The 25,148-nt window shown below is 35.2% G+C and overlaps 1 protein-coding gene across 14 annotated transcripts in view; it reads left to right on the top strand.

Annotated features, from left to right (window-relative positions):
* JAK2 (Janus kinase 2) overlaps positions 1-25,148 on the top strand; it is an 87,295-nt gene that overhangs the window by 50,597 nt on the left and 11,550 nt on the right. For 13 of the 14 annotated variants that reach the window (XM_031606142.2, XM_031606146.2, XM_031606152.2 and 10 more), the window contains 16 exons: positions 1,124-1,269; positions 3,017-3,338; positions 5,177-5,296; positions 6,349-6,506; positions 7,854-7,965; positions 9,597-9,783; positions 10,246-10,370; positions 10,754-10,888; positions 12,314-12,401; positions 14,281-14,408; positions 14,907-15,045; positions 16,398-16,549; positions 17,607-17,757; positions 18,423-18,559; positions 21,294-21,483; positions 22,342-22,466. In XM_031606142.2, coding sequence (XP_031462002.1) covers positions 1,124-1,269; positions 3,017-3,338; positions 5,177-5,296; positions 6,349-6,506; positions 7,854-7,965; positions 9,597-9,783; positions 10,246-10,370; positions 10,754-10,888; positions 12,314-12,401; positions 14,281-14,408; positions 14,907-15,045; positions 16,398-16,549; positions 17,607-17,757; positions 18,423-18,559; positions 21,294-21,483; positions 22,342-22,466 — 2,415 coding nt within the window. Of the gene's footprint in view, positions 1-1,123; positions 1,270-3,016; positions 3,339-5,176; positions 5,297-6,348; positions 6,507-7,853; positions 7,966-9,596; positions 9,784-10,245; positions 10,371-10,753; positions 10,889-12,313; positions 12,402-14,280; positions 14,409-14,906; positions 15,046-16,397; positions 16,550-17,606; positions 17,758-18,422; positions 18,560-21,293; positions 21,484-22,341; positions 22,467-25,148 lie in introns of those variants that run through there. The other variant, XM_031606156.2, reaches the window with a different exon arrangement.

Raw genomic sequence — 25,148 nt, 5'->3', positions numbered from 1 at the left:
CATTTTTAGGGCCTGTTATTAATGTTTTCATCAATGACTTGGATAAAGACTGGAAAGTATACTAAGTTTGCAGACAAGACTGAATTAGGAGGAGCTGTAGACTCTCTAAAGGGGTAGAAAGGCCTTTCAAAGAGATGTTGAGAGATAGAGCTGGACAATCATCAACCATATGAAGTATAAGAAGAGGAAGTGTCAGATTCTACAATCCTAGATATATGTATCAAGCTGGGGGACGAGAGTCTAGAGAGCAGCACCACAGAAACGGATCTCTGTTCTGGTTGATGGCAGGTTGAACAGGAGACAGCAATATGTACTGGCAACCAATAGAGCTAACCATGCCCTCATGTTTATCAGGTACATCATTGCCAGCCAGTCAAAGGGAAGGATTGTCCCACCCTGCTCTGTACTGGTGTGGCCTCACCTCGAGCACTGTGTGCAGTTTTGGATGACACTATGTAAAGATATAAAACTATTAGTGTCCAAAGGAGCGCTACAAAGATAAGGGGTCTAGAGGGGAAGATGTATATAGAGCATCAGAGGTCCCTTAGTTTACTTAGCCTAGAGAAGAGGAGGCTGAGGGGAGGCCTCATGGTAACCTATAGCTCCTCATCAGGGGAGCAGAGGGGCAATGCTGACCTCTACTCTCTACTGACAGCAACAGTACTTGAGGGAATGGTGCAGTGCTGTGTTAGGTGAGGCTCAGGTTTGGGGTTAGGAAAAGGCTCTTCATCAAAGGGTGATCAGTCACCGGATCAGGCTTTCCAAAGCAGTGGTCATGGCATCAAGCCAGCTGGAGTTCAAGCAGCAGTGCTTTAGAAATATTATCTGATTTTGGATAGTCCTTTGTGGAGCTAGGATTTGGACTTGATGATGTCTTCCCTCCCCTTCCAATTCAGGATATTCTGTGGCTCTGTGACACACAGACGTAGTCAAGATTTTAATCAAGGACATTTAGTCACTATTGTATCTAGTGTCCAATATGAGCATATGTAGTTCTCTGGATATGAAAAGTTTCACTTAAATAATGTGATCTGTAAAATAAATAGTAAAACCAACAAATAAAACTATATCGCTGCAGTTCATGAACAAATAATTTAAGTTGCTTTCTTGCATTTTTCTTTAGTGGCGAGATGATTTTTTGGGTGGATGGATACAGATGCCTGTTACTCATGAAACGCAGGAAGAATGCCTGGGAATGGCTGTTCTGGATATGATGAGGGTGGCCAAGGAAAAGGACCAAACCCCACTGGCTGTTTACAATTCAGTCAGGTAACTCAGTAGTTCATAACTGTGTAACACCTGCTATCTATAAATATTAATTTTGCTTGTTAGTCTGTCATGAGTTGAAGATCTTTTGTCCCACAGCAAGTGGGCCTCCCTTCCCCCTCCCCTGCAGGAAGAAGGCAGAGAATGAAAAGGAGAGATTACAGCTCAAGTGAGTTAGAGAGAAGCTCATTTACTAGAAATTATAAAAGAATGTGAGATAATACAATACAAAATCAAGGGTAATAAGCAAAGGGGGGAGAGAAACACCTTCTGACTGTGCTGCAAATGGTAATTTGGCCAGAAATAAGGCCATGGAAACAATGTAAGAATACTGGAGCTGCTGGGAACTGTTCCCAGGAACTGCAGTTCCTCAGCAGCCATTCTAGCTCTGACAGTTCACTGCATGATGTCATGGTATTGAATACCTATGAAAAGCCATGACATAGCCAGCTGTGTGAAGATATTTAACTACTGGGGATTGATTTAGCCTTGCATATCGGTTCCATAAATTTACGCTTGAGATCAATAGAAAGCTTGTATCACAACAGCCATTCTTTTTTGTTTTTCAGTACATGGATTTTTTCCAGGTCAGATCAGGGCCAGCTTCAAAGTTGAGATCAAGTTGCACAGGGCCTTGGCATAAAGTTCTGAAAATGTCCAGGGATGAGGATTCCACCATACCTTTGGGAAGTTTTGATATATGTATTATCATCCTTACTGGGGAGAATTTTCTCCTCATTTGATCGGTTCTATCCTCTGTGATACCACATGTACAATACCTCTTGTCCTATTACTGTGCATGTCTGTGAAAATCCTACATCGGTTTTCTCCATAACTAGTTAGTTGAAGACAATTGCTAGAACACCTTACTGGGGCCTTTTCTCCACACTGTACAAAATTCCATAAGTCTTTTCATTCATATATAGTGTGTTCCAGGCTCTTAACTATCTCTGACAAATCTCCACTAAACTTGCTTCAGTACACTCCAATTTGTCAAAGTAATCAGTTTCTGCTTCAGCTGAGTGAATTCTGTCTCTGCTTGGTATTTCATTCTTTATATTTGTCTTTTAATGGAGGCTAGCAGAAAGAGTTACATAGAATGAGACAACAGATTGACCAGCTGATTGGAGGTGTCAAACTACTTTTTTGTCTTTTGATCCAAGATAGACAGTGATATGAAATACTTATTTGAGAATCAGCAGTTTATTTAACACATTACTTGTGTTCTACCACCCATTTAACACATTACTTGTGTTCTACCACCTATTGTATTTACCATAATGAACTCTAAATTCTGTTTGTTGAGCATCTTCTTTCCACTCTATACACTAAACAAAGCAACTCTGTAATTTGCGTTTTTTTGTTTGTTTTTTTTTTTGTGTGTGTGTTTTTTTGTTTGTTTTCTGTCTTGCCTCAGGCTTAAATAATGTCTTAAACTGGTGTCTAGGTATATGGAAAATGCATAATGTAGTATCTGTTCAAATGAAGTTGAGGGGGGGGCAAAAAAGGAAAATGGAAAAAGAGATAAGGCTGTATTTGAAAGATTGTATTACAGGCTGAAGAAAGAATCCTTGTTATCCTAGAGCTTAAAAAGGTTACATTTAGTGGAAAATGTTTTTTCACATTGTCTTGTTCAGCACAGAGGTAGATACCTTTGCTGGATTTAATGGATTAAATCATTAGTTGTGTTTTTTGTTTATTTACTTGTTATTTTTGTTTGTTTTTTTTTTTTCTTGTTATATATTCACAGCTACAAAATGTTTCTGCCTAAATGTGTGCGAGCAAAGATCCAAGAATACCACATTTTGACCCGAAAGAGAATAAGGTACAGGTTCCGTAAATTCATACAGCAGTTCAGTCAGTGCAAAGCTACTGCCAGGAACTTGAAACTTAAGTATCTCATAAATTTGGAAACCCTTCAGTCTGCCTTCTATTCAGAGGTTTTTGAAGTAAAAGAACCTGGTGGAGATCCTTCTGGAGAAGAAAGTTTTGCAACTATTGTAATAACTGGAAATGGTGGAATTCAGTGCTCAAGAGGAAAACTTAAAAACTGTGAGACACTGGCAGAGCAGGTAATTTCTTTGAATGTATCTACTTCATTATTTTAATAATTGCACAGTTTGTCATTGATAGTTTGATTAGCTTGTTAAAATTTATGTTCAATAAAATGCATATTGTCCTTGAATTTTGTTTGAAATCAGGACTTTATGGGATCCAGAAAAACAAGACAAATTCCACTTTACCTTTAGATTGCTTTACTTAGACTCTTACCAGTATCTAAACTAGCAAATTTAAAGAGATGTTTCTGTAACTGCAGTCTGTTTACTCTTTCTTCAAGACCTAAGTGGTTCAATAACTTGTCATGGTCTTATACTGTTGTATTTTTATTTATCTCTATTGTTTCTTTTGTGTATGGTTTCTCAGCATGACTATTCTTTGGTAAAATGTACCAAAATCTACACAGTAGCTGTGTACAATAAGAGTGTGGGAATTTTCAAAAGGTAAGATTAAAAGCAAAGTGAAGCAGATGTCAGTTTTCCAAAATAATTACATCTATTGCTTGGTAGTTTTAATGCATAATGTGTAGCAGTCAGACCAAACTACAAAAGTGGTAACATGTTTATAATATACTATAACTTTTAAAAATGCCATTTTTCTCCTAAAACTTAAAAATAAATAAATAAATAAATAAATAAATCTGATTACTTAACCAGATTTTCTACTTTTTTTCTTGGAATGTTTGCAGATTCATTCTAGGTCCAGTAATTTCCTTTACATTATGTGTCAGTCCTCATCCTTGTGCAGTTTTTCTGTAGTCGCTAGTTGCTCTTGCAGGAGCTGATGTTGGGTTTCTAGTTTTCGTTGCATAGAACTTATGCATACTGTGTTGTCATGGCAACTAAGCCTTTAGTAAGTATAGTGTCCAAACTGATCTCTTTTCAAATGGCTATTTCAGAACTATTTTTTGTAATTGATAATATTACATCCTTAGTGACAAAGACAGCATGTTGGCCGAATGTATTTTCACTGGTACAGAAGCTGTGTACAAAATATGTTGTGAAAATTTAATGAAGGAATAAAGTTGACTGAAAAAGTGATCATAACTTTCAGCAGACTTTACTGATGCGAGTTTATTGGGATGTTGAATTGAAACAAGATTTTTAATTTTTTGAAGTTGGTAACAGCATACGTGTGGCTAATTATAAGGAAATGTGTTTTTCCAGTTCACATTTAATAATTAATAGATCTTCAGGGTCTTAAATGTGTTTGAGTTGATTCATGACTTCTGATAATCAATTCAGTAGTATGACATTCAGTGGTATGACACATGTATTAGGATACACTTGCAGCCTTAAAAATAGAATGAATTTGCTTTGGAAGAATAGTTTAAGATGTTATTTACCATTTAAAGTTCTGCTGAAAACAAAACAAGCTATTACCTATTTGACATGGTAATTAAATGTGTGAAAGACTTGAGGAAATTAGGAATATTATATATTATTTTATCAAAAACTCCCTGAACTGCCACCAAAGGAAAAAGTCATAGATTTCCTCGGTGGAAATCTTCTTACCTGGTCAGAGATGGCCATAGCTAAGAAGATCGTTTCTTAAGCATTTTCTCTATCTCCGTCTCTTTGGTACCAGCTCTTGCAGCTTCCATTCCTGCAAATGAAGACATCATGTTCTGAAATGTTAACAGGCTCTCTAATCAGGATGTTAAAATTAATTATTAATTAATTAATTCAAATTTATTATTAATTAATTTTGTTAGTGTGTTTAAGACTTGTTGAGCCTCTTCATTTCTAACTTCACAAGGTTAGTGTTGTAGGAATTCTAATACTACAAATAGGTGTGGGGTTTTTTCAGCTGAAATTTGTTAATGATGAGGTTATGTAATTATTTGTTGTAGGAGTTACAAACATATTGTGATTTTCCTGATATCATTGATGTGAGCATTAAACAAGCAAGTCAAGAAGGTTCCAGTGAGAGGAGAATTGTCACCATTCACAAACAAGACAGCAAGAATCTGGTCTGTTTACCTTTGCTTGCCATTTTTGTTTTCCATATAAATGTTGCTTTGAGCAGACTTTGGTGTTAATGATTTTATATAACAAAATATTAGTCGTTAATTAAGCATGAGGTAAAACTGAATGCATTTTTGCAATATAAGCAGTGTTTTAAAAGATCTTGTGTGTGGACTAATGTAGACAATTCTAGCTTAGGATGATTGTGGATAGATTGATTCTTCTTTGTTGGAGCCCGAAATCTGAGTCTGTGTTTTAGCCATCTAGCATACTGTTTGTATGAAGTCATGATTAAGCTGGCTGCCAGTGTCCAAAAAATTGAAAAGGGGTCAAAATACTCTGGAGAAATGATAATACTTTTTTTTAAAAAATGTGTATGGACATAAAATTAATGTCATTGCTTCTACTTTTTAAAATGCTTTGAAGAAGATACTGGAAAGTAATTTTATATGTGAGTGTAAAAAGTTGTTTTAGTTTGACATCCAGAAATTCCCTTGCCACCTGCTGGAAAGTCTGATTCAAGTGCCAAACAGTTTTCTTTCCTTGTCTCCATGACTGGTCTGCAGGTCCTCAGAACTCACAATTTCTCTATTTTTGTGATCAGAGAGCTTCCCACTGTTCACATGAGAAAGCTACATACATCTTATGCACTTCTTCATAAAAAATGTAATTAAAAAAAACCCTTAAAATAGTTCAAAAAACATTAGTCAGTTTTTAGTCTTCCTAACATGGCTTTTGGACAAAAGTCATATGGTTCACTGATGTATGGAAGAACAGTGAGTCTCTTTAATTTCTAATGTTAGTGGTACAGAATTAATGACCCGTTAAGAACTTGAAGATTTGTCCAGGCCTTTTATAGAAATATAAAAGTAGCTGAGATATCTGTGATATACATTTACAGTGCTCAGAGTATGAAAATATTTTGGATAGGAGAAAGGTGCTTTCCTTAATTATAAGCCATGAAAATTCTCTTAAATTCTGGAAATTTGCATTGACTGTTACAAATTCTCATTCTTTCTCTTCTCTTTCTCTTTTCTCTCCCCTGGCAATTTAACAGGAGGCTGAATTTCAGTCTTTAAGAGAAGCTCTCTCCTTTGTATCGTTAATTGATGGATATTACAGATTAACTGCAGATGCCCACCATTATCTCTGCAAAGAAGTAGCACCACCATCAGTGCTTGAAAATATACAAAGCAATTGCCATGGACCAATTTTGTAAGCAAATTTTAGTGATATAACAAGGTGCTGTTATTTTTGAAGGATGATTTTTAGCTGGCTGTGAACCATGATGGATGTCTTAAGCTGTGCATTTATTTCACTTATGTAACAAAATGCTTTATATTTTCCCTCATTTTTCACTTTGCAGAATAAAATACATTGTTGATATATTATCAGAAATAGAACAAAGGATTGTGGCTTTAATTTTCTTCCCCTAGAATTTTGTCTTTTGTTCAAGCAAGGCGCAGCAGAGTCATGGTGCTGACTTTTACTGAATTACAGTTATTATCAGGGCAGCAATGTATAACGCCATAGAGGACTTCATGTTTTAACTGCAGCCTCTATCAGTTATACTATTTGAGTTGCTAAAAAGACAATTCAAATACAGTAAAGTGCTGTCCATATAAATTTGAAGGTTTGCTTGTTTTCAAGGAATCTTGTCTCCTTTTTCTCTTTCTCTGTATTTCTAGGGAAGAATCTCAGTACCTTCTTAGATTTCTTTTCTTAAGATGGGAGCTTAGGAATGTTTTCTTAGGAAGAAAAAAATGGATATTAGCTTTAGGAACAGAAAGCTCAAAGGCAGATATCTACAAGATGTAGACATAAAACTAGCACATCCTACTCCATTAATACAGAATGCTTCTGGAAATTTCCCAGTGACAAAGTATAGGTGCTGTACATATGAGGGGAGATGAAGGAAAAGAGGAACAGAGACTTACATTTCAAAACATGTCTTTTGCACCTTGCAGACCTAGACTAATACCATATATTAATTTTTATTTAGAATTATTTAGCACGATGTACTGTAAGTACAGAACTTTCCACACCATTCTCTTTGTAATTCCTTGAGATAGATAGAAATAGTTAGCAATGACTTGTTTAGAGAGAGATTAGTTGCTGTAGTAACAAAAGAAGCTTTCTTTCAAATCCTGTTTCTTATTAGCCCTTTCCCAAACTAACCTAGTCATTTTCCATGTACACAAATGCTTCTCTAATCTTAGCTTGTTTATCAGACAGTTTCACTTGAACAGGTTCTTCCATGTTGGAAATTCAGAATCATATCATAAGCACAAGGCAATGCCTTTTCAGACTGCCATGTTTTTGATCAAATAGATCATTGATTTTTGAAGTGTTAAGAATCTTTACTGCATTCTTTTGTACATAAGCAGCCATTGTGACTACTGGAAAACAGAGAGGCAAATGAATTATCTTAAAGGAGAGTCTAAGACTCAGAATTTGTATTGTCATTGTATGAGATATCTTATAATAGTGCTCATAATTCATTGTCTGGTCTTGTTCTTTAAAATTATGCAGTATTAATCTTTTTTTTTTTTTTACATATAGCATGGACTTTGCTATCAATAAACTGAAGAAGGCAGGTAATCAGACTGGCTTCTACGTTCTTCGTTGCAGTCCTAAAGATTTTAAAAAATACTTCCTCACATTTGCTATTGAGGTTTGTATTCTGGCATGGACAGTACTTCTATAATTTCTGCATGGGAAATTCAGTAAATGATTCTGGATTTTCTTTTCAGAATGGTGGTATGATGTGTGTTTATTCTACAGCTACTTGTGTCAGATAGGCCTAATTTCAGGGTCTTATGAGAAACATACTAACATAAATTTATGATAAAGAATCACTGGCACAGAATATATGCCCCAAAACCAAAAAAGGTGGAGGAAAGAGAGTTTGATAGTTTTGGGGTTTGGAATGTGACTGTTCAAACTATTGTAATTGTTTGGGTGGTAGTGTGGGGATTTTGGCAACTTCTGTTGTTTCTGGCACAGTAGGACTTAATTACTGAGTATACAATTGATTTCTGTGGTCATATAAAGTTGTCTCTCATTGATGAGTTTTTATAGGTTTGAGTCGTACCTTCATCCAGCCAGATTATCTGGTGCTTGTTATGTCAGCATGTATTTTCAGGATATCTGCTGTAAACTAAATGAGAAGCATGCACTTGAAATGCCTGCAAAATTCTTGTGCTGCTGAAAAGCCAGATGTTCATCTACTCTGTGAGATTGCAGCTAGTGATAATGCAGCACTTTAATAGTGCTGTTACATAATTGCATGATCTTGTTCCAAGGGTGGGATTATTTTTAATCAAATGAACAGAGCTACCTTTGGGCTTTTTTAGCTGGAGAAAGTACCATATATGGCTTTTCTTACTAGTTTTGCAGGAAGCTATCAGATTTACTCAACACTGCCACAAGTAGGTACACGTTTGAACATGATACGATAATGTTGATTTGTGGGTGGAGAAGTAAAGAGTCATTTTTAAGATCAGTTTTAGAAAAAATTTATGTCTAGCCAGTGAACTGTATTAAGGATTTTTAGTCCCTGAGCAAGTTTAGGATCAAATTCTGCATCAAGGTTGCCATTAACTGACCTGGTCATGTTTGTTTTTCTTGTTCTAATTATTTCTGGGCAAGCCATTAAAAGACTTTTCAGATTTGTTGGAATTTGTTGGAATGTTTTTCACAGCATTAACATGAAGGATTATGAAAGCATTATTAAGAACTCCTCTTAATTAAAAACGTCTAATGGTATATTTTCAAGATTCATCCAAATAATTCAGTGCATATTCAGAGTCTACTGCACTAGGAATGAATTGTTTAGAACTGCACTGTACACTGCAGAAAAACAGAAATACACCTTAGATCTCCAAATAATTGCCAAAATGAAAAAGTTTGAGCTTTTGGGCTATGGCTTCCAACATTTTTCTATTTTATTACCCCATGTAACAGTGAAGGAACTTTGGTTGCTAGATCTGAAGATATGAAGAATCTTTTCTGGGTTCCTTTATGTTTTCTCAGCATAATATTTGGAGATTTGTTAATGTATGTTCATCTCAGTGCCAACATACTATTTTCAGGGAGGGAGGTAGAATCTTGGCTGCGTTTGTGTTGTTGTTTGTTTTTTTCCCCCCTCAGAATCACTGTTACACAATGTAGTGAGTAACAAAATAACAAATAGTGGTAATATTTCATTGAAGGGTGGGTTCTTTAGGTTACTGCTGTACATTTAATTTTTTTAACGGCTGAGTATTGATCAACTTTCTTTTCGACGGAAAAAAATCTCTGCAGCGTGAGAATGTCACTGACTATAAACACTGCTTAATTACGAAGAATGAAAATGGGGAATATAATCTTAGTGGAACCAAGAGAAGTTTTGGTAATCTTAAGGATCTATTGACCTGTTATCAGACAGAAACTGTCCGCTCAGACAGCATCATTTTCCAGTTCATCAAGTGCTGTCCTCCAAAACCAAAAGGTAAGAAAGGATAGTTTATTTCTAAACAAGAATATTTTAAGTCTTTATAAATTGTAAACAACAAAGTAAATGGCTTTCAGATAGATAAGTACGCATATTGGCTTACGTGGGTTCTTTTCATTCCACTTACCTGTTTTTACTTTGTTTTGACATGGCCTTCTCAACAGCATTGATAGCCATCACAGTTTCATTGTTAGAACTGAAACTATATTCTTAATTACCGTAGGAAACAGTGCCGTACAGAAACAGTAGGAGTAGGAGAAGCAGTAAGAGCAGTTTTTGCTAATCCGAAAAAGTGAATTATTTAACCAAGACACTCTATAGCTTTTAAAATGAATTGTTCTCACATTGATGTTGCTTTTTTTTTTTTTTTTTTTTTTTTTTTTTTTTTTGTATTTACAGCTTCTGAATATGTGATTTTTATATTTTATGGCTTAACTTTTCTTCTCTTTCTTCTCCCAGATAAATCAAACCTCCTTGTCTTTAGAAGCAATAGCGTCTCTGACGTGCCTTCATCACCAATGTTGCAGAGGCACAATGTTAGCCAGATGGTCTTTCACAAAATCCGGAATGAGGACTTGATTTTTGTAAGTCCCTTAGTTGCTTCTTTCATTGCAAATGGTTGGTTTAGTAAGTACTAAATAAAAACTCTGTGTGCATTTAAAAGAGTTTTTTTTTCCTTAAAAAAGAAAAAGTGTCCTTTAGACTGCAGTGGTAGTTTGTTTGTTTTTGTTTTGTTTTCCTCTGTGGTTCTTTCAGCAATTTGTTACCTAAGATCCTTTACAAGTTAGTAACTTTTTTAAAAAATTAGCAAGGATTTAAATTGTTCAAGGTATACTTGCTTCAACTCTTGAGGTAGACTAGCTAAAAAGTTTCACCTATATGCATTGTTTATGGAGGAAGTTGACAGAACTTTGACAGAACAAGTAGTGATTCCTCATTTTTCCTTTCCTGCTTTTTGTCTTTTTAGGAAGAGAGTCTTGGACAGGGCACATTTACAAAGATTTTCAAAGGTATAAGGAAAGAAGTGGGAGACTATGGCCAGCTCCATCAAACTGAAGTTCTTTTAAAGGTTCTGGATAAAGTGCATAGAAACTACTCTGAGGTTGGTATGATTGTCAACTGCAGTGTACTTGTCCATCCCATATTACTTTTCTTACAGTAAACAACTTGCTCTATTCTGTACCAGTAAACTCATGATCTACGTGTGAGGTATCAACTTCTAGGAAAAAATTTCCTTTTGTTGTCTGTTTTCCTGGGGTTTGTTTTGTTTTGTTTTTGGAGTCTTACTAGTTCTCCTGTAAAATAAGTATTTCGGATCAGGACATAAAAAATCAGAAATATGAGGAACACTTGCCATATGTGGTATCACCCATATTTGATTAGTCTTCTAGTGTTTGAGTGAATCTGTGAGCAGACCTGAAATGCCCTTTTGCAGAAAGCAGTACAGTGGTAATGTAATTAAACTCAAGAATGCATATGTGAAAATTTAATTTTAAAAAATTAATAGATGTGCTATTTCTTAGTATTTCAGTGCAACTTTATATGACTACTTATTGTGTATTCTGATTATATTATAGTTTCAAATTCCTAATTAACCTAAGAGCATTTGCAGTAAGTCAGGAGAACCAGTCTCTTATTCAGTGAACTTTTCAACTGCTTAGAACATATCTAAATTAAAATGTTAACTAAAGAAAAGGAGAAGAAACTTCCAAGAGCTAGTGTCAAAAGCAACATAGGCATACCCTTTGAACATATGAAAGTAAAAATGATAATAAAAATAACATATATTTTAAGAAATTGGATAATATGCCATCATTTTAGAATAGGGTGAAAATAAATTTTTTAAGTAGCTCTGAGAATAAAGAAATATAAATATGACTCTTGAAGGAAAATATGCTAATTTTAGCCTCATCTCATTGGGGAAACAATCTGTACACAAGGAAGCATAGCTGAATATACCACTGAAAAGAATAAAATATGACTAAAGAGATTAAAGCATTTGAAGATTTCCTAACAAGGTCAGATAAGGTCTCACAATACTGGATGAGGGATATAGTAGTTCTTGTCTTAAGTTAAGTTAAAAATTAATAATGTTCTATGAAGAAATAAATTGCAACTGAATAGTGCATTGTGAAAGAATAAATTGGAAACTGAATAGCGCATTGTGAGTTTGCTCATTGTTTACTTAACTGAGATAGAAAAGAAGATTCTCTTTAAGATGCGGAGATGCATCTGCCTGCAGGAAAAGAGACTGCTAACTCTTCTAGATTGTGGATTGTTTTTTAAAACAAACAAATAAACCCCACAATAAGAGCAAATCAATTTTTTTTTTAAAAAAAGCACAAACCAAAACAAAAAACATCCACAAATAAATAATATGAAATTTTAAACAATCTTTGAAATGAGATGGGAGATGAATCGTTTTTTTTAAAAAAATTATTTAAACCATATGCATTTTTTTCTACAAATAATATGTCAAAGTTTTTCTTTCACTGATTGGTTCTCTCTTGCTCTCTCTTTCTCAAAGTCCTTCTTTGAGGCAGCAAGTATGATGAGCCAGCTTTCTTACAAACATTTGGTATTAAATTATGGAGTCTGTGTGTGTGGAGAGGAGAGTAAGTATCTTTTTCACTAATTATATACAGCTGCCATTGGAGTTTTTTTTTAAAAGGGGGGAGAGTGGGAACTCGTTCCCCACAGAAACTTCAAATATTAATGAAACATTAATAATAGCAAAATCTTTACCTTATCTACAGAAGTAGAGTATGTCCTCAGTTTAGCTTACTAAACTTACTTGCACTGTAGTTATTTATTAATAAGTTTTTGAGAACACCTGATATACAATTCTAGCACCTCATAATGAAATCTTAATTTTGGATGGCAGTCCACTTCTTATGTGTAGTCTTCAAATTTGCATTACTGGACCTCACTTTACCAGTTTTCATTTTAACTCAGTCCTTGGCAGAAATGTTAGTTTGGACTAAAACCATTTTTTTCTTCTATTTAACTGTTTGTAGCAAAATGAGCCATTTTTGTAGTAAACATATAATGTGTAGACTGCTGCTTCCATTAAGAGAAATGGAATTTGCAAAGCAAGGAAGGTAGGGGCATTTTGTATTGGAAGTGGCTTTTCTTACGAGGTCGAGAAGTCAGTACATTTTTTGTCTGAGAACTCATAATACTAGTTTCAATTTTAAATACATCCACAATTGCTTTCCTAGTTCGTTCATGTTATCATGCATAGAGACTATATATAAAACTCCAGGTAGATAGTGTATCACTTTAAAACATGGAAATAATAAATTCCTAGTTATGTAAGCGTGGATACTATTTCTCCCTTAGATCACAGTCAGCCCTTGTAGTCTTTTTTTCTGAAGGTGAGGCTTACAGTGTATTACTAAGTGGCAGTTAGTAAGAAATGGTAAGAGAAGGTCTTACTTTTTCCCTGCGTTAGATATTTGATGTCCAGACTTCAGAATAATTGCTTTGCATAATTATTATTTTTAAAAAAGTTTTCTGTCTGTAAAATAATGTCATAAAAATTAGTTTATTTTCATTAGACAAATATAAAACTGGTAGTTTCCAGTGTGTTCAGAGTGTAAAAAGCACTAAAATGTGAGCATCCTCTCTATACCTTCTGGAGGAGGGGGAAAGGAGAAGGGAGGTTCTGGGCTCTTCTTTCTGGGAGTTGGTATCAGAGCAGACAGGAATGGATTAAAGCTGGTGAGACAAGATCCACAATGGACATCAGGTAAAATTTATTTATTGTGAAGGTGGCCAAACACTGGAACACAATTCCTGGACAGGAGGCTTTTGGATAGTGCCCTCAGGAATATGCTTTAACTTTTGGATGGCCCTGATATGGTCAGGCAGTAAAATTCAAAAATCTCTGTAAGTCCCTTCCAACTGCACTATTGCAATCCATCTTGCAGCTGAAGACACGATTTCAGTACTGCAATTTAATTTTTTCTAATTGAAACAGATTATGCAGTACTGTGAAGTGGATCTTGTTTCATGGGTTACTTTCTGTATGACCGTGTGGAGACATATGTTATACATATCTGCAAATGTTTGTATTGTAAATTTTTATTGATCTGTTTTCAAGATATCTTTTTTTTTTTTCTATGAAGTGTCTTATTTTTCCAGAAAAATTGGAGATTATAAGCCCCTACGTAGTGAATTACTTGAAATGGACGTTATTTGACTTATTGCATTCATGTTACTATGTACAGTGCTATGCTTATCAGAAGCAATGTTATTTATTGTGCCTTTGGTGTGAGGGTGGAAGGATAATCACTGCATTTCTTAAGGTGGAAATGTAAATTGCATGAAGTATTTGTGACAATATTAAGAGGTCATATAGATTTGAATTTATAGTTAGCTTGTCAATGGATAGTGAAGAAAGAGATGGGTAATATTATGGTAATGTCTTCCTTGAATTTCTATTTGTTTATTGTTGGTTTTAATTATTACACTTTTAACATTTTAAATCAGATATCCTTGTACAAGAATATGTGAAATTTGGATCTTTGGACACATATTTGAAAAAGAACAAAAACATTATTAATATATTGTGGAAACTGGAAGTTGCCAAACAGCTGGCATTAGCCATGCATTTCCTGGTGAGTAGTTTATTTTTTATTTTTGTTAATGGTTGAGTTAAAGTGTTTCAGGTTAATGCATGTGGAGTGATGAGCTGTTATCCTACCTCTTGAAACTAAGTGGGGAGTGTGAAAATAAGATGTTGACTGAATGCTGAAGTCAGACCTTTATATCTTACATAGAATGTAATAGATTTTTTCGTTCTTTTGAAATATTCCTTTTGAAAGAGTTTAACAGTTTTTGTGTTCATTTTAAATGTATTGTGTTGATGGACCCATCATTTAAGTTAACATACTTCAGATAAAATCAAAAACAAGTTGATGATTAAAATGAATGAAAATTTGCATAGCAAAACTTAACTAAAAGGAACCGATGAAATGTCTGAGATTTGGTTACATCTCTAATCTTTATTTTCTTTTTTCCCTTTATGCTGTTAAGTGTTTTTTTTTTTTTTTTAATACCTTTTCAATCATAAGGTATTTTTGTCTGTTTGTAAAATTTGCCTTTTTGTTTATCAGGAGGATAAAGGCCTTGTTCATGGGAATGTCTGTGCAAAGAACATCTTGCTTATTAGGGAGGAGGATAGGAAGTCTGGAAGCCTTCCTTTTATAAAGCTAAGTGATCCTGGCATCAGTATCACAGTTTTGCCAAGAGACAGTAAGTCTTTGTGTCAGCTTTCTTTTTTAATGCTTCTGACTTGAAAATCAAGATTATTTTTTTTTCTTGCTACCATCTCATTACTTTTGTTTCAGTAAACCACTTCATTATTTTGTCACTTTAGAATAATCCCCACCGTCCTACTCAGCAGTTTTGAATGTATCCTCTTTTTCATCAAATAGATACAGGAAAAAAAAAGTCACGGTTATCCACTGTATGAGTATTTCATGTTGTTCCCATTCTAAACAAATGCTTTTCACTGATAGTACTATTAATATACTATAAACTACTGTAAGCCTGCAGATAGCTGCTGGGCTTAGTATCCTCTTATCAATCAGGATTGAATTGGTTTATTCTGTTGGAGTTTTCTGAATTCAAAGTTAATGCACTTATCAGAATGCTGCCTGGCAGTTGAAAATTATCTTTGGTACATATTTTGATGAATGACTAAAGTCTCAGAGGTTGCTGAAAGTACTATGTTATTAGCTTTGTCAAAAAAAAAAAAAAAAAAAAAAACTGTTTTACCACTTCATGAACAAAATTATCTCATACTGAAAGAAGCATAAAGTGTGTGCAAGGTCCTTATGCTAATGAAACAGAAGTAATCTTCTTATCCATTTCTGAGTTTTCGTAAAATTTTTTTGAAAAATGAACACATTTTAGACTTGCTAATTTTATGCAGAAGATACAACGCATCTAAGAGACTGTAAGCAGCATAGGGCTTGTAGTCCAGTAATTTTTCACTCTTTTAATATACAAAGCCTTCACTAACCTTAAAAATATCATATTCTAAGATCTGTATCTGCATCAGAAAACAAATTTACTTTCAACCTGTTACTAGACTCACTATTAAAAGCTCAAAAATCATAAAGTGGGAAATCGCTCACTATGGTTACTTTATACTGCTGTGCCATAATGTATCAACAAACAGTAAAGTACTTTTGGCTGTTTGCTATCTAGTTCTTTCACGATAGCTATTAAATCTTGATAATTTGGGGGAAAATATTAAAGCCAGAACAAAAATATGGTTTGGAAATGAGGTTAGAAAAGTATTTTTTTAAACATTAGTCTAATTCGATAGTAAAACTAATGATCTTCTGAACATATGTTTTCCTGAGTATTCGTAAGTTTTGTAGTATTTGACTCATAGTAGTACTGATTCAAAAGTATTACTTCTGTGGATAATCTGTAGTTTTAAGAAAAGAACAAAAACTTGGAAAGATATTAAAAACATGTTACAGAATGAAATATCTATGCATACTAGAACCATTTTTACTGAATCAAATGTGTTTTAGAATGTTGTGGTTTTATTACTGATCTTAACATAATGTTTTCTTTGCATGACTGCACAGTTCTTCTTGAGAGAATACCATGGGTTCCACCTGAATGTATAGAGAACCCCAAACAACTAAGCCTAGCTACGGATAAGTGGAGTTTTGGTACCACTTTATGGGAAATTTGCAGTGGAGGAGATAAACCACTGAGCGCTCTCGATTCTTCAAGAGTAAGTGTCACTGGATCTGCAGTAGTGGCAGTTCTTTGGATACTTTAAAACGTCTGCAATTGTAACCAATCAGCATGCAAAATGGTGTGGCCCCTAACTACCATAAGAAACATCACGTTGTCTGATAGACGGTGATCTTGAGTGATGATTTAAGGATTATTTGTACATTGTTAATTTTTTATTTTTATGGGGACAAAGTTCAGTTATGCCAGAATTATCTTGCCCACACTTCTTTTCCTTTGTTATAACCTTATCTTACTTTAAAAAAAAAAAAAAAAAAAAAAAAAAAGGCTTCCCTAACAATGTGCGTGACTTTTGGTAGGCATAATTCTAGTTATGCTGTAAATGAATACCTAGAACCTGAAAGATTGTGTGTGTTGCTGACAATTCTATTTTATTTAAAACAGAAATGTTAGCGTTGCCTGAGGGACTCAAGGGATGGGGGTGTTGAGCATAAATATATTCCATAAAAATATTATTTCTTATATATTTAGTTTTTATATAGAAGTGAACAGAAGTTACCATTTTCTGTAATGATTTGTAGAATTATTACCATAAATTGGCTGTTTTTCTAACAAAGCCTCATCCAATTTCTCAGGTGCTGAAATCAGCTCTTAGAAAAAATTTCAAGATCTTCTCTAGACCTAGCTTTTAAACATCTGTGTTTTTCAGAATATGCTCTCATCTCTTCTACTAACTCATTCTTTTCTAGTGCCAGTAAAAAAGCCAGTGAAGCTTTTTTACATCTAGTGAAGCTCACTCAGCTCACAAATGGATAAAACTTTCTGCTGGATTTAACCCGATTGGTTTAATGAGATTACAGACCTTCTTCTGTTTTCTTATCTTCCACCAGTAGATGCCTCGGAGTTTTTCAACTCGGTTCTCTAAATTATGCTAGTCCTTCTAAACAGCCAGTCAGTTGGTCAGATGTGCATGTTGGTGAGGTGATAAATCTAGGTTGAGAGATGTATTTTTTCACTGCTCGAGTCAGAATATCATGGCTATTAGAACTCTTCATGGTTGTATGGTAAAAAGGCTTTTCTCCCTTCTATTCCAGAAACTACAGTTTTATGAAGATAGACACCAACTTCCTGCCCCCAACTGGACAGAGCTAGCAAATCTTATAAACAATTGTATGGATTATGAGCCAGATTTCAGGCCATCATTTAGGGCAATTATACGTGACTTGAATAGTTTGTTCACTCCTGGTGAGTCTGAGTTTGTGTACAAAAGGATAGCATTAGATAGAAAAAATCCTAGTTTCTGCTGCTTACATTTCTTATGGTGCCTCCCATTTCAGTATTTTGGCCTACAACCACTTTCCAACTCCATAGAATATTACATTTCTGCTGCTTAGTTTGTTGTAAAAAAGAATATATTAAAAGTTAGTGTGAAGTAAAAGTAATGCTTTGAGTGATGATTAATGTCTATCTTAATTCTTCTAGTCTCCTAGCCAGATGGTTTTGCAAAGGTCTTTCTTATCTCTGAAAAGTAAGAGATATTTTACTAAGTGGAAGATGCACGTTATCACAAGCCCAAGTTTTCATTTCTTCCCTCTATAATAAAGGAGTCATTGTGCAATAGCTGAGGAATTTAAGTTCAGTAGATCTTTTTTTTTAAAAAAAAAAAAAAGTATTTTGAAATTACAGCAAGACTTGTTATGAGTCAAGCTACTTGATTGTTTGGTAATATCTTGTTGTCTTCATGACTGCAAATTACTGTGTAGAAATAAAGGAGGTTGTTAATATTCTACTAAGCTCAGAGTATGCCTAGAGTTAGAGTTAGGTAAAAGATTCACTGTAGTAAGTTTGTTTCATTCTCCTGTTTGCTTCTCTTTTCTTTCTTCATCCTTTTTCTTCCTCCTATACTTCAGATTATGAGTTATTGACAGAAAATGATATGTTGCCAAATATACGAACTGGAGCTCTTGGATTTTCTGGAGCCTTTGAAGATCGGGACCCTACACAATTTGAAGAAAGACATCTCAAGTTTTTACAGCAACTTGGCAAGGTAGTATATTTGGAAATTCTCTAATTGCCTAAGAAATAGCTACCTTTTTCAATTATCTTCTAATGATCCTATATACATTAGTAACATTGGTTGCTTCCATTACAGAAAGAAATATTTCAAGAAATATCTGAGCACAGTGGAAAAAAAGATTTGAAAGGAACTTGTTTGATGGTTTTAGACAGAAGAAATGTAGCTGTTTTCTACATTCCAGTCACCAGGAGAGGCTTAATATTTCCAGTGCAGAGCTGCATCTGACGCTTAATTTTTTGTTTGTCAGTTTTTATGCTTGGGATTCCTTTACAATTGTTCCAGAGCAATTTTGTATAGAAACCAGGAGGCTGTTTTTTATTTTTTTGGTTTTTTTTGTTTGTTTGTTTGTTTTTTGTTTTGTTTTGTTTTGTTTGTTTTTTAATACGCATATGCTGGGAACTCTGAATACAAGGGCCCAAAATTCAGTAATGTCTTAGAGATACCTGTGGGCCTCAAACTTTTTAAGCTTTAGAAATCAGCATTTGGTTACAATGTTTTGCAAGTCATTGCAGCTTGGCTGTGGAAAACATGCACAGACAGATGACTTCAATGAAGTTCTGCCAGTTGGATTAAGTACCATTATTCCAGAATGGTTTCTCACTTTCTGATATTGGTTACTGATGCGTAGCTACATGTCCACTTGTCTCTACAAGTGACAAAACCTGAAAGCAAAGTGGCAGAACTGCTTCTATTTGTAGGTGATTGTTGGCTATAAACAGTAGTGTAGAGTAGGGAAAGGAATGGAGTTGCTGGTGGTGACTGTGAAAAGGAAGATAAGCAGAATAGAGAGGAAGAATGTAGAACAGAGAATGGAAGAAAAACTACTGAAAAACAAAGGAGAGCCATGAACCAGAAGGAGCCTTAATGTGTAGTTCTTTACAAATGCAGGAAAAGAGGTATCCCAGCAGGCATTATGAGAGTTAAGCAGAAATCTGTGAGGAAAGGGGAGAAAATGAATGGATATCACTCTCCTCTCCTTGCCCTCCTGTTTTTCCAGTGTTGTTCACATCCTTTCATAGAGCATGTTTCTCACAGACAGTTGCTGCAGAAATGTCACTGTGATAGAATCACAGAATCACTCAGGTTGGAAAAGACCTTAAAAGTCATCGAGTCCAACCACAACCTAACCAAACTACCCTAACAACCCTCCACTAAGTTAAACACATTCAGGGATGGTGACTCAACCACCTCCCTGGGGAGCCTATTCCAGTGCTTAACAACCCTTTCTGTAGTGAAGTGTTTCCTGTTATCCAACCTAAACTCACCCTGGCGCAACTTAAGGCCATTTCCCTTTGTCCTGTTACCAGTGAGAAGAGACCAACCCTGCTCTCACTATAAGCACATTTCAGATATTGGAAGAGAGCAGTAGGGTCTTCCTTCAGCCTTCTTTCCTTCAGACTAAACAACCCCAGTTCCTTCAGTCTCCTCCTCCATACGGCATATTCTCCAAGCCCTTCACAAGCCTTGTTGCCTTTCTTTGGACCTGCTCCGGCACCTCAATGTCCTTTCTGTACTGAGGTACCTGAACACAGTACTCAAGGTGAGGCCTCAACAATGTCAAGTATAGGGGCAAGATTACTTCCTTAATTCTGCTCACCACACCATTCCTGATACAAGCCAGGATGCCATTGGCCTTCTTGGCCACCTGGGCACGCTGCTGGCTCATATTCAGCCGACTGTCCATCAGTACACCAAGCTCCCTTTCCATCAGGTAGCTTTCCAGCCACTCCTCCCCAAGCCTGTAGGGTTGCCTGGGGTTGTTGTGACCAAAATGCAGGACCCGACACTTGGCCCTATTGAAACTCATAGTTTATTTTAGCCCATTGATCCAGTCTACTCAGTTCCCTCTGTAGTGCCTTTCTGCCTTCAGGCAGATCAACATTCCCTTCCAACTTGGTGTCATGTGCAAATTTACTGAGGGTGCACTCCATCTCCTCAACAAGATCATTAATATAGATGTTAAATAGAAGCAGTCCCAGTACCAAATCCTGGGGGACTCCACTCGTGACCAGCCACCAACTGGATTTAACTCCACTTACCACAGCTCTTTGGGCCTGGCCACCGAGCCAGTATTTCACCCAGCTGAGCGTGCACCCATGCAAACCGTGGGCAGCCAGCTTCTCCATGAGAATGTTGTGGGGGACAGTGTCAAACGCTTTACTGAAGTCCAGATAGACCACATCAACAGCCTTACCTTCATCCTCTAAGTGGGTCACCTTGTCATAGAATGAAATCAGGTTTGTCAATCAGGATCTACCATTCGTAAACCCATGCTGACTAGGCCTGATCCCCTGGCTGACCTTTAATTGGTCCATGATGGCACCTAAAATTATCTGTTCCATCTTCCCAGGCACTGAGCTGAGACTGATAGGTCTGAGTAGCTACCAGGATTATCTTTCCGGCCCTTTTTGAAGATGGGTATCACATTTGCCAGTCTCCAATCCACCGGAACATCCTTGGTTAGCCAGGAGTGCTGAAGAATGGCGGAAAGTGATCCTTTACTCTTAACTTCTTTCATGGTGGTTTTGTGATATTTCACTTAAATAATTATTACATAAATAACATAGTAAATGTTACATAAAACTTATTATATTGCTTCAATGTTATACTACAGTGAGCACTGAGGTATTTATAGACAAACACTGGGAAAGAGAAGATAATGTGAACTAATTTTTTAATTCAAGTATTTCTGTTTATGATCTAGGGAAACTTTGGCAGTGTTGAGATGTGCCGGTATGATCCCCTACAGGATAATACTGGGGAGGTGGTGGCTGTGAAAAAGCTGCAACATAGTACAGAGGAGCACCTTAGGGACTTTGAAAGAGAAATTGAAATACTTAAATCTCTGCAGCATGATAACATTGTTAAATACAAAGGAGTTTGCTACAGTGCAGGTATGTGCTATGTTGAATACACCTTAAGTTGCATAATTAAACATGTATACTGCAAGAAATTCAGGGAGATGTTTACAAAAGCCATTGCCTAGTGACTTTTCCAAAGGAAGAAAAGTCTATTATGTACAGCTTTTCATTGTAAGATGAATTTTCTTTATTCAGTCAGCTCATGGCATAATTTGTATGATTTTTAAAGAACAGGCTGTTTTGACTGGTTACCCAGTTGCTTTATCCTAAAGCAATGAATCTGGGATTAAGTAAGAAAATTAAACCTTTTTTTTTTTTTAACTGTTCTTATTTTTCCTTTAATGTGATGTCTGAGAGTGGATAATACCACTTCTTGTACTGTATAATAAATGACTAAGAAGGAGAAAGTTTCAGAAACTTATGTATTTGAATGAATTGCTGATGATGTTGAAATTGAGTGAAAGCACAAGTTTTGTGCAAGATCTGATTGTTTAAAAAAAAAAATAAGTGTTCAAAATTAGACTAAGTTTTGAAGATTTTTAAATTGCTAACTAGTTGATGTCAGTTGTCATTCTGAGTTTTACCTCAGCAAAAAGAAGGAATTGTGTAAACGCAGGTATACACGGGTGGCACTTGTGCTTTACTTTTAGCCAATAGTAGTTTTTATGAGATGTTGAATATTAAGCATATACACAATGTGGTCGTGGTTAAATAAATGGCATTTCCATATCAGATGCAAATAACAGATGAAAGATTGCACACTAATGAGCATACAATAAAATGCATTTTTGTTAGTGAGACTTTTCTATTACTTCTATTCACTTGTAAATATCTATTTCAAAACTTTGCATTGAAAAGTGACATGAAGTATTTTATTTGTTGCTGTAAAAGGTCGTAGGAATCTGAGATTAATTATGGAATATCTACCGTATGGAAGCTTACGGGATTATCTGCAGAAACACAAGGAGAGATTGGACCACAAAAAGCTTTTGCTGTATGCTTCTCAGATATGCAAGGTAAGAGAGTTTTCAGATGGCTTGTATTTTTTGACAAATTTGCATCTACTTATTTCATTCAGAAATTAGTTGTTTTGGTATGTATTTTTTAATAGTGTTAGGAAGCTAGTAAAACATAATGCTAAAAAAGATAGCAAGGTGTTCTCATATTCAAGAACTTGAAAAAATTCTGAGTATTTTTGTAATCCTTAATGCAACATGCTGACATTGATCTATATGCTATATATACTGATTGAGGGAGAATTATATTTTGAGGGTCATCTATATTTATGAGGCATCTAGACTTATTCAGAAGAATTAAAACCTCTTTTTTCTCTAATGAAAGCTGGATTAAAATTTTGAAGGATTTAGTGTACTCATTCAGGCAAACTGTTCATGGGATACCATAACTGATATTTCTTATATAAACTCAGTGACTTTTAGAGGTGAATATCTATAACAGTGTTCATATATTTGGCAATATTAGTAATATCGTCAATTTATAAGTAAGTAATATTAATTAATATTAATTATTTTTAATTTTTAGTTAATATTAAGTAAGTAATATTAGCATTTTGATCTAGTGGAGGGAAGGTACATGATTTCTGTGTGAAGAGCTAGGGGCTATAAAAGTGCCCAAAACTGTAATAATTCAGTCTCACTGGCTGACATTGAAAATACTTCATAAATTCTGAAAAGGGACACAGTTATCTAATCTTCTTATTACCTTATGTCTTACTACCTCAGAAGGAAGAAGTATGCCTGCTTTAGATTTATGCTATTGTTGTGTTTAAGATATGAGAAACTAAGGATGCTTCAGATTTCACTTGCATGTTTATTACCTTTAATAAAAAAAAGAAAAGGAAAGAAAGGTAGACAAACAGACACACACATACTCCCTTCTTATTCTAAGACACGTAACAAATATTTTAAATTTCCTCTCCATGATTTCCATTTCAAACAAGGAAACTAAATTACTTAATGAGTGTTCTTCAGGGCGTGTAGCCATTGCATATTGTCTTATCTAGTAGACTTGTGCCTTCCTCTTTCAGGCCATTTTGTGTATACAGGTATGAGAGAAAAGTTGAAATACTGCAGGTATGCAGGTATGCAGACTGCCGATGTAAAATCAAAACAACAGATCAAATGACTTATTTCTAAGTTCTAAGTTCTAAGTACCAGCTAGAAGGAAGGAAGCTAGAATTTGCATTTTGCAAATCATTATTGGGAAGATTTGTGCTTTCATGTAATCATAGACAAACACTATCAGAATGTGGGAAGTCGACATAGAATATAGAATTACTTTAGTTGGAAGGGACCTTAAAGATGATCTTGTTCCAACCACCCTGCAGGGTTGCCAACCACTGAATCAAGCAACTATAGCAGGCTGCCCAGGACCCCATCCATCCTGGCCTTGGAACACTTCTAGGGTTGGGGCATCCACAGCTTTTCTGGAGAGACTGCCAACACTTCACTACCCTCTCAGTGAAAAATTTCCCTAGCATCTAATCTAAATCTCTCCTCTTTTTGTTCAAAACTGTTCTCCTGTGTCCTACCACTATCTACTTGAAAAGATGATTTTCCTCCTGCTTACAAGCTCTGTATAAGTACTAGAAAGACATGTGTAGAACATATAGAAAGAAGTATCTCTTGTTGACTTCTAAGAGAAGCAAAGACTAAGTATTAATGTGTGTATTTTGCTTTGCCTTAATGTTACTGTGCTACCTGTAAAGCAGAGGTTATTTTGATTGCACTAAGTATTTCTATTGTATTATTTTGCTTCAGAACAGCTTGATTTTTTCCTCATCGGAGCTAATGCTTTATTTCCCTCTGGATAAAATCTCAAAGAGCTAGTGAGTCTATGCTTAGTATGGAATCCTGTTTTAAGATAAGGGTTTTCAAAGCAGACTACTTAAATCTGACAAAAGCACTCAGTTATGATTTATTACTACGCATTAAAAATGAGTACATAATATTACTAAAATAAGATCGAAATACTTTTAGCTCTTCTCCTTTCCTTTTCTGTTTCTCTCATGATTTGTTCTTTAGCATCTGAAGTCTCTTCTGCCTCATGTGCATTTCTGTTACTTTGTTTTGTTCATTTGTTTGTTTTTCTTGTTAGTTTTTTAGCTGAAAGTCTTTTTCAGCTTCAGCCTTCTTCTTATTTCAAGTATGTGTGAGAGAAATGAAGACATTACCATACTAAAATGTTAAGATAAGTGTGCTTGGTTGCAGTGTATTTGGTTCCTTACTGAGAATTGGGATTAATGTCCTGACTTGTGTTTCTCATACTGTGAAAGGCAGTGTTTTCAGAGATGGCATTTGTTAATTGTGACATTTCTGTAGATGCAAATCATTGCAGCTATAATGTGATGTAGCTCGTGTCACTAGTTCTGCTCTTCTGGTGGCAAGCAATAGAATTCTATAGTCAAATTTTAAAAAAGAAAGAAGAAAAAGCTCAGCAAATAACAAAATGAGATTCCCAACACTTCTCTGATTTTGACGCTGTTCTTTTTTTCCTCTTTTGACACTACATTTTCTTAATTCTTGCTGGTAAGAGGATGGGAATAATTTTGTTTTTCCACCTCATAATGCTTAAAGTATTTCATTTATCCTTGCTGGAGGGCCCCACAACTAGCATTTGAATAGTAAAGGTGAAAACATTTGAACAGTGTCATTGAACTTGACCTCATTGTTAGTGTA

The sequence above is a fragment of the Phasianus colchicus genome, chromosome Z, assembly GCF_987193195.1.
Source record: "Phasianus colchicus chromosome Z, bPhaCol1.hap1.1, whole genome shotgun sequence".
Classification (NCBI taxonomy): Eukaryota; Metazoa; Chordata; class Aves; order Galliformes; family Phasianidae; genus Phasianus; species Phasianus colchicus.
Note: the sequence above shows the minus strand (reverse complement) of the source record. Positions and strands in the feature narration are given on the sequence as shown.